We start from the raw sequence: 9,536 nt of genomic DNA, 5'->3' as shown, positions 1-9,536 counted from the left end.
TGCATATGGAATGCACGCTCCCTTCAGTCCCTACCCCGCAGCATGACAAAACTGTGTTCCCTCGTCATTTTGAGTGTGGAAGATGCTATTCTTATCCGGTCACTTCCAGATCTGCCTACTTCACTGCGTTGTCTAGTCATCAACAGCTGTCACCCTGTGTTGAAGGAGCGATGCCAAGAGAATGTAGGCCTTGATTGGCCCAAGATTGCCAACATCCGTTATGCGAGGATTGAACATGCATTTGCAGGTTGTGATGATGATGCATATTGTACGTACACTCTACCACCGCCCTTCATCTCATAACCCTTTGTTATAAATAATGCAATTCATTTCAGTCTTAATGAACTACATACATACATCTCATTCAGTCTTAACAAAGTTATCTCATTTCTTACGGGATTGCTTACCTTTTTTCAGATAATGCAAGAGCAGTCGGGTTTCATTTTTAATTAATTAGCATCCTCAATGGAATTTTTACATTTTGTACTCTCATTTTATGATTTGGATACATAAAAAGGGAATAAAGCACTAATTGCCTCCTATATATAATACCTTGTGCTTGCCGGACGGATTGGTCTTATATATAAAACAAACAATGTAATGAATATAACATATGTTAATTGCTAGCATGTCAATTGCTTTCTAAAGTTAAATATGACTAATTGTGCAGTAATTCCTCTCTCTAGGAGTACAAACAAGATGCGAAGTCTGGCTGATGATGAGTTCGAACATAAGAGAAGCATGACGAAAGCTTTTTCAGTTTGTTAAATTTCTTGGTGCAGGGCTGTAGTAATGGTATAGCACTCCTATGTATATATATTTCTCTCAAAATTTTCAAGAATATAAAGCAAGAGTAGCTGCTTATGTTCTATTTTGGTAGTGCAGGAACATGCAAGGATTAGGACTCCGTATTGGCGCTCGAATCTATTTTCCCTTATCGGGCATAAAACAGTATTAAAATCTTACTACCTATTCTCTCTTCTTTTTCTTCTTTGGTGCAATAGTGAAAAAGGCTCTTATTGTCATATATGACTCGCATACATGGTCATGGTCCATCAATTTATTCATAAGAATATCAAAAAAAAGACTAATTTCTTACATGAATTTGTTGGTGCAGGATCAGATTAAGATTCCATGTATTTTTGTGTGTGTGTGTATGTGTATATATAGCAGCCAAACTAATGTAAAATCTTTAAGAAAGAAATTGCCCTCTTTTGCGGCAGGGCGGTTAAATGCTTCAATTTTGTTTCTCCTCAATTTAGTGTCCGAATATTCCCGCGCAAATAGCAAATCGCATAGCCTGGTCATAAGCTTGTTCTGTTGTTGTCTGTTATATGTTGAAGTTGTTGAGCTTCTTTGAGGTAGCTAAAACATCCATGGTCTAAACATTGCTTTAAGATGTGTTTTCAATTTTTATATATTTTTTAGCAGTATAACAAGCACCCAGATTGAACTTGTGTCCACTCTAAATTTTGTTAAACCTTTTCAAGTTTCTAATGCAGGTTGTATCCACTTTCCGGAGTAAATTTGACAGATACTCCGTCGATAATACTCAGGCCGACATCTCATCGTAAAGCGGGCATCGACTTGCAACCGCGTCCTGCAGCTGCTTGCGAAATTCTACTTTCTTTACGATTTTCCAAAAGAGAAAAAAAATTAATTTCCTGATGCATTGAACACAGAAAAGCACACTCAAAACTCGAACAGACCGACAACTGTTGCTTATGTTCAGTTCAGTCTGCAATCTCTGTAAGGTTCGTTTTGATTCAAATTTTCTGTCTACATTCCTTTCTGCAGTTCCTTAATTTTCGAACTGTTGCATACATATACATAATTTTTTTTTTTTTATTTTGAGGTAAAATTGTAATGAAACCTATGCAATTATAGGCCATTGCGAAATAGGCCCCTCAACTTCACAATTTGTTTTTTATTTTTATTTTTTTGACACCGTTCTTAGGTTCTAGTATAGTTTTTTTTTTTTTTTTTTTATTTGAGTTATTTGAGTTAGTTAAAGTGAAAATTTGGTGAAGTTTAATACCTCTATTAGCTATTGGTTGTTTCAGTTTTGTTTGCAAAAAGATAATTAAAACCATTAAATTGATGAAAATTCTAATCTACCAAATACTATACAGTTCTTGAATAAATAGAACAGATAGACCGAATAAGATATTCATGTATTCAAATAAATAGCTCAGGTCAAAAATAGTTTTTCGGTCGAATATTAATATTAGATTTTTGGAGATTTGGTTTGTGTATTTTACACTTTCCAGTGGCAAATAATTATATACTTTAAGAGACGCACCGTATACGATTTTGCAAATTATTTTCCGATGAAAAAATAAAAACTAAAAAGTCAGTATCTGTCCTCCATCACACATCTACTTTTCTACATATTTTATTTTCTTTTCTTTCAAACAGAACACTTGTGCTTCAATCTCAATTTCGTTTTACGCCAAACCAAATACTAACAAGTGGATTATTATTTTTTCTATAATTTAATATCTCTTAAACTATTTTTACTAAGTTTATGTGTTACGAAACACCAGATTATGCAGAAAGAAACAAAAGCCTGTACCCAGTGTATACATACGCTATATGCACCACACGATATTCATTTGGTCTAATATATTAAACCTAAAATATCTAAAGAGAGTAGATTAAAAAACATTATGAGATTTGTAAACGTATTAGGCTTAGTTTGGTATTGAGATCTATCTAACGCTATTAGATAAAATGGAGTTGAGAAAAAAGCATATAGGGATATACTTCTGCATTCTCCGGTGGAATCGCAGAAAATATATCGTAACCAATTCATCGCGATATGCGTAACGCAATATTACGTACGGAAACAAATAGGTATTTTTCCAATGTACTTTCTCACCGCACGTAACACAATCTCCCCGCAATCCCAAACGAAGCCTTAGAGTAGAGACACAAAAATCGTTCAATTTTTTTTTTTTTATTTTAAAAAGGTAGTGTCCAAAATTTTTATGTATAAAAAGATCGGTGTCCAAAATTTCAAATTTCATAGATCAAGATTTAAACTTTAGCTTAAATTTCAAATTTTGAAATTGAATTTAAAAATTGAGATTTAAAATCTAAAAATTAATATCTAAATTCAAAATTTTGAAAAGTAAAATTGATAACTTGAAATTTAAGATTTAAAATTTAAAATCTAAAATTTAAAATATAAATTTAAATTTAAATTTAAAATTTGAATCTAAAATAAAATTTAAGCTTAAAATTTGAGTTCAAAATTAGATTCAGATTTAAGAAGCAGGTTTTAAATACTTCTGATTTTGGATCTCTAAACTCAGAAAATTGATTTTAAATACAGAATTAGATTTTGAAAACAAGTTATCAAATGCTTTATGAAAGGAAAAAAATTTTTGGGTCTAAAATCACTTTCACATTGACGGTGAGTTAGATTTTAATTTTCGTAGCTCTAAAACATTTGTCCAAAACATTTGTCCATTTTAGAGATGCGGTGCATAGATATGTACTCGTACACCAGGTGCAGGTAATAATTTGGTGCATTGCAGTTGCTCCTCACTTATTTGTAAATCAAAGACTCAAATCAATTAGATGTTATTAAGGTATCATCAATGGTAAGAGAAAGGGTCGTTATTTGTTATTATCCAAAATTTATAACTATTTACAGGCTTAATTATATTTTCTTTTCTCCTCCATATATATCACTAAACTTTTTATTTTCTCTCACCAATCTCTATACTAAGGTTAACAAATCTAATATTTTTAAATAGAATTTAATAATTTTATTAAGAGCCACTAGTTAATCTTTTGCAAATTTTGGCTCCAACTATGAGAAATTGCAACTAATTGAAGTTCGAGGACCAAAGTGGTACGTACACGCCTCATAATTCAAACCAAAAATTACGGCAAATTAAAGTTCGGGGACTTGCCACATATCTCACAATTCAAGTAAAAAATTACAACGAATTAAAATTTTTTTCTTTTTTTTGAGAATAGATAGCATGCTACCGTTTCACTTATTTTGAAGATGAACTCAGTTACAATCTGAAGCAGTTTGGCATCTGTTTTTTGGGGAAAAAAAGTAGCAAAAAAGATTTCAGGTGTTTCTAAAAGAGCGTATCTCAGTCACTAAGCCGTCTGCCATTTTTTTAGAATTTTAAAAAATTCTTCTATTCCGCTCCAACCAAACGATCTACCGTGTTGTGGTAATTGTCGCTAATTCCCTTCTGCCCAGCACTCCACTTTTATGCCTGCTCCCATCCCGGAGCGAATCGGCAGTATTACATATACGAAGAACTGACTTATTGGAGATAAAGCTCTGAAAAGTCACAGCCCATGAATAGGTGGTCTACAGTCTCACTCAACCGAGAATACAATGAATTAAAATTCAAAGAACTAAAAAGGTACAGTTTGAGCGTCAAAAGTGTAACTGCTCCCTCAGTACAGCGGTGCCGTGGGGGCGAGGATTACACGGCCTTGAATATGATTAATTAATTATGTGAGTTCAGGACTGGGGGCGTGGATTCTCAAAGAAGTCGGCAGAACCTCCAGTCATGTGAAATCGATCACATGTCAGTCTTCCCCAAACTGTATGCTCCTTTTAATTTCTTGTCTGCATGCAGTTAATTCGCATAAAGAGAGATGCCATATATACCTGCTGTGTATATTACCTAATAAGTGAGACTGATTGTTTTCAGCGTCACTCTTTCCTCATTCTCTATCTTTTTGGCACTCCAAGTGTTTGATGAATTGCCTGAGCGGTGGTGAAGTAGCTGTGGTTTGAGCTTATTATCTGGAGGGTTATGGCTTTACCTTTCATAGCCGAATCGGCGGCGTCGGCGATCATCAAGAATCTCGTCAGCGCTTGCTCATCCTACCTCGAGGTGTACCCGGCGGCCGGCGGCATGCAGGACGAGCTCGAACGGCTGCAGCACGCCCTTCCGCAGGTCCAGGCAGTCTTGACTGCGGTCGAGGAGGGTGCGATGGTCATGGCGCAGAACAAGGCGCTGGATACGTGGCTGTGGCAGCTCAGAGATGCCGTGGAGTGCGCGGAGGACGTGCTCGACGAGCTGGAGTACTACGAGCTAGAGAAGACAGTACAAGATCGAGATGACGAGGTGTGTGGCATTCTCTCTAAATATAGGAGAAAGTTTGACAGTTTCGTTAATCGTATCTTTAGCGATGACACACTAAAGAGGTTGAGGGAGGCCGTCAAGGGGTTGGATCGGGTCGTTGACGGTATGGGGCCACTCCTTCAACTTGTTACTGGGTTATATGGCCCTGGCGTTAAGCGTCGTAAGATTGAGGAAGTCCGGAATGCTCGCGAGACTAGCTCCTTGTTAACCGAAAGTGAGGTGCTCGGACGAGACGAGGAGAGGCACTTGATAGTCGAATGGTTGATCAAACCGAGAGATACGGACGTCTCTGCTTTTACCATTGTTGGTATGGGTGGGTTCGGGAAGACTACCATTGCTCAACTAGTTTATAGCGACGACAGAGTGCGAGAGTACTTTGACCCGATTATGTGGGTTTGCGTTTCTCAAGACTTTGATGCAACTGTGATAACAAGAAAGATGTTAGAAGGTGCAAGTAGTGAGAGTTTTGGCGACAAGAGTCTAAATGCGCTCCATTATATCCTTAAACAGAAAATTTTGTCGAATCGCTTTTTGCTCATGCTAGATGATGTTTGGAATGATGATAATGCGATAGAGTGGGAGAAATTAGTTGCTCCTTTGAAACTTGGACAAAGAGGAAGCAAGATCCTTTTGACAACTCGAATGGGTTCAGTTGCAGATATGGTGGCAAAAGTGATGCAATGTAAAAAGGAATCTTTAAATCTAAATGTGTTGAAGGAGAGCGATTGTATGTCGCTTTTCAATAAGCACGCTTTTCTTGGTGTGAACTCTGATGATTATAAAAACTTGCAATTGATTGGCAAGCAGATAGCGAAGAAGCTTGGAGGATGCCCATTGGCAATAAAGGTTATGGGAGGGCTCCTAAACTCCTGCATGGATTATGGCTATTGGAAAAGAATCTTGAAAGAAGACATTGTGGAATTGCAACATAGAAAGGACGACATCATGACAATTTTGAGATTAAGCTACGATCACTTATCGACAAACTTACAACTCTGCTTTAGATATTGTAGTATATTTCCACAAGATTATATGCTTAAGAAGAAAGAGTTGGTCTATATGTGGATGGGTTCAGGTCTGATTCCGCAGTCTATATGTGGAAAGCGGAGGCCAGAAGATATCGGAGAGGAATATTTAGATCTTCTGACAAGAAAATCATTCTTTACTTGCAAAACCAATGATTATGGGTTTGAAATTTCTAAATCTTATGTTATGCACGATCTGCTACATGACCTAGCACAATCTGTTTCTCTCGGAGAATGCATCAGAATAGGAGGTGATATTGTAGGAAATACTATTCCACGGACAGTTCGACATTTATCTGTTGAAAACACAAATCTTCTTTCCATTAGAGAGATCTCCAATCTTAAGAACTTGCGCACTCTTGTCGTATCTGTTGAAGAGAATCATGAGCATAATACAGATCATTTACTTGTGTTTAGTGAGGTTATAAAAGGATTTAAAAACTTACGCTTACTGAGTATGCACGTGACTTTTGACTTTCATAAAATGCCCTATGCACTTAATAGCTTGATACACCTCCGCTACCTATCTCTTTCAGAAAGATTGGTAATAGATGAAAGTTTCATGGGCTTCATTCGTTCATCTCTTTGTAGGCTTTATCACCTACAATTCCTGAAGCTCTTGACTTTTGGAATAGGCACGTATAATATTGAATATGATGGCTTGACTAACTTGGTCAACTTGCGTTCGTTAGATGATCGTCATGGTATGATAAAAAATATTCGTTATATTAGCAAACTACCCTTCATCCACAAGTTAAAAAATTTTGTTGTCCGAGAGGAGAGTGGTTACAAAATCGGTGAACTAATGAACCTAAGAGACCTTCGTCATTTGTGCGTTAGAGAACTTGAAAATGTGAGGAGTTCTGAAGAGGTTATGGAGGCCAAGTTGAATGAGAAAGAATATCTCAAATCATTGTCATTGGGATGGTCCAGAGACCGCTCTAGTTGTGTAGAGACGGATGAGCAGCTCCTTGATAACCTCTGCCCGCATATCAATCTCAAGAGATTGCATATTCAAAATTACAAAGGTGTGAAATCTCCTTGTTGGATGACAGATCTGTCTCTCATCAACTTGACATCCATCGAACTGATTGATTGTGAAGGATGGGAGCACCTCCCACCTCTTGGGGACCTGCCTTTGCTTAACCGTCTTTACCTGTGTAAACTACATGCAGTAAAGCACATATGTTGTTCATTCTACGGGAGCAGCGGTGTATGTGCCTTTCCATCGTTGAAGCAGCTATTCTTATTATACATGCCTAACTTGGAGGAGTGGATTGGAGTAGATGATGGATGCATGTTTCCTCTACTTCATTCTCTGGAGATTATTGGCTGCCCTAATTTGAGGGGAATTCCTACTCTGCCTCGCAATCTAAGACGAATGAAAATTTCTGATGTTGGATTGACTGCTCTTTCAACAATAAATCAAGATTGCGGAAACAACAATGTAAGTGCTCTATTTTGTGTACTTCAAATTACCTATTACCTACCCCTAGGTTTAGCTCATCACTTTGCTCCTCTGCGGTTCAAAAAGTTTCACTTTGCTTCCCTATGGTTTAGCTCATTTTTCTCTTTGCAACCCTGCGTTTCAAAAAGTTGCACTTTGGCCCCCCTATCATTTAGCGCATTTTTTACTTTGCCACCTTGTGGTTTTTTAAAAATTTTTATTTGCCACTCTATGTCATATAGAATTTTTTAGTGAAATAAAAAATTAAACTGCATGAGGGTGAAATGAAACTTTTTGAACCACAAGGTGGCAAGGTGAAAATGAGTCAAACAACAAAAGGGCATTTGAAGTTGACCCTTATATTAAAACACCAATTTATATATTTGCATGGCTGTGATTGCCCTGACTTAATATCCTTACATCTTTTCTTTCTGCAGCAACAAGAACATTTTAAGGCTCTTGCAACTTTAACCATCAAACAATGTGAGAAGCTCGAATATCTTCCAACAGAGTTTTTTTGGAAATTCAACCCCCTAAAATTCTTGTGTATAGAAAAGTGCCCAAAGTTGACAAAACGTGGGATCTCAGACATCCAACTGCCCTCTATACTCAGTCAACTCACTATTGGGTCATGTGGCGACCTTGAGGTGCCATTGCTGTGGTCAGCAGATTTAGCCTCTCTTACCTGTTTGGATTTACTCGATTGTGCAAGGATAGCATCCCTTCCCCCAGCACAAGTGTGTGCAGGGTGGACAATGCTTTCCAGTTTAGAGATAAAGAACTGCAAAGAACTATCATCATTTGGTGGAATACAAGCTCTTGTGTCTCTTCGTTCTTTAGAAATTGAAGGGTGTGACAAGCTAATTGAAGTTTCCCTGCGTCAGCCTCCATTTCCAAATAATGTCAGCCAAAAGAATGCACTTGACTGCTTTTTGAAGCTTGGTAGACTATCAATTGACCACCACGCACTCCTGCTCATGGAGCCATTGAGAAGTCTCTCCTCCATCAGTAGGATGACTCTCCTTGGTGCTTCGCAACTCACTTCCTTACCTGAGGAATGGCTGGTGCAAAATCACAGTGCCCTCTACTTTTTGAGCATAAAAAATGCATGCTCCCTTCAGTCCCTACCCCAGAGCATGACAAAACTATGCTTCCTCATGCGTTTGCTAGTGTATAATGCTAATCTTATCCAGTCACTTCCAGACCTGCCTGCTTCACTGCGTACTCTATGCATCACCGGGTGTCACCCTGTGTTGAAGGAGCGATGCCAAGAGAATATAGGCCTTGATTGGCCCAAGATTGCCGACATCCCTGATCTGACGATTTTTTAGCATTTGCAAAGGTGATGATGCATATTGTATGTTCACTTTACCACCCTTCATCTTACCCATGCTACCCTCTGTAATTAATGCAATTCACTCTGGTCTTAATGAACTACGTCTTATTCGATCTTAACTAACAAGGTTATTTCATTTGTTTCAGGACTACTAGCCTTTTTCTTTTCAGACAATGAAAGAGCAATCTGGTTTGCTTTTAATTAGCATCCTCAAAACAAATTTTTATATTTTGTACCCTTAATTTATGGTTTGGGTGCATGTATAAAAGAAATTATAGTGCTAATCACTCCTTACAGGACATGGTGCTCGCAGCGCGTGATTACAAAGATATTATAGTATTTGCTTACCCTCTGCATCACATATCTTCCACATTTGTATTAGAAATTAAATAAAATTTCTGTTTCAGTATCTCTTGCCTTTGAGTTCCTATGCTCGTGGTTCAGGTATTATATCTTATTAGGCGTGAACGCTGAAGCAATAAATTAGTCATGTAAAACAAAAAATGTAATGATGATAATATATGCACTCTATCAATTACCTTCTACAATTAAATATGACTAGTTGATGAGTTGAACATAATAAGGAAGAGAGAAGTGTG

General features: G+C 37.3%; 1 protein-coding gene and 1 long non-coding RNA gene across 4 annotated transcripts; both read left to right on the top strand.

Moving 5' to 3' along the window:
- Nucleotides 1–6: 6 nt before the first annotated feature.
- LOC109705278 lies at nt 7–1,925 on the top strand. 2 transcript variants are annotated; one of them, XR_002214684.1, is made up of 4 exons: nt 7–268; nt 687–795; nt 886–1,754; nt 1,856–1,925. It is a non-coding gene; the product is annotated as an uncharacterized LOC109705278 (long non-coding RNA). The 2 variants fall into 2 exon arrangements; XR_002214685.1 differs by having other exon boundaries at nt 671–795.
- A 2,474-nt stretch (nt 1,926–4,399) lies between these two features.
- On the top strand, nt 4,400–9,141 carry LOC109705277 (putative disease resistance protein RGA1). 2 transcript variants are annotated; one of them, XM_020226011.1, is made up of 4 exons: nt 4,400–4,583; nt 4,692–7,601; nt 8,039–8,958; nt 9,084–9,141. In XM_020226011.1, exons 2-3 carry the CDS (start codon nt 4,797–4,799, stop codon nt 8,930–8,932), a joined length of 3,699 nt encoding a protein of 1,232 aa, XP_020081600.1. In that variant the 5' UTR covers nt 4,400–4,583; nt 4,692–4,796; the 3' UTR covers nt 8,933–8,958; nt 9,084–9,141. The 2 variants fall into 2 exon arrangements, with proteins under 2 accessions (XP_020081600.1, XP_020081601.1); XM_020226012.1 differs by having other exon boundaries at nt 8,039–8,943; nt 9,084–9,123.
- Nucleotides 9,142–9,536: the final 395 nt, after the last annotated feature.

This window comes from Ananas comosus, unplaced genomic scaffold (genome assembly GCF_001540865.1).
Source record: "Ananas comosus cultivar F153 unplaced genomic scaffold, ASM154086v1, whole genome shotgun sequence".
Classification (NCBI taxonomy): Eukaryota; Viridiplantae; Streptophyta; class Magnoliopsida; order Poales; family Bromeliaceae; genus Ananas; species Ananas comosus.
Note: the sequence above shows the minus strand (reverse complement) of the source record. Positions and strands in the feature narration are given on the sequence as shown.

Excerpts from the sequence above, each read along its gene's own strand:
- LOC109705277 (XM_020226011.1), top strand. The coding sequence starts at position 4,797 with ATGGCTTTACCTTTCATAGCCGAATCGGCGGCGTCGGCGATCATCAAG. Across the intron at positions 7,602-8,038 it reads AAGATTGCGGAAACAACAAT|CAACAAGAACATTTTAAGGC; the intron begins GTAAGTGCTCTA and ends TTCTTTCTGCAG.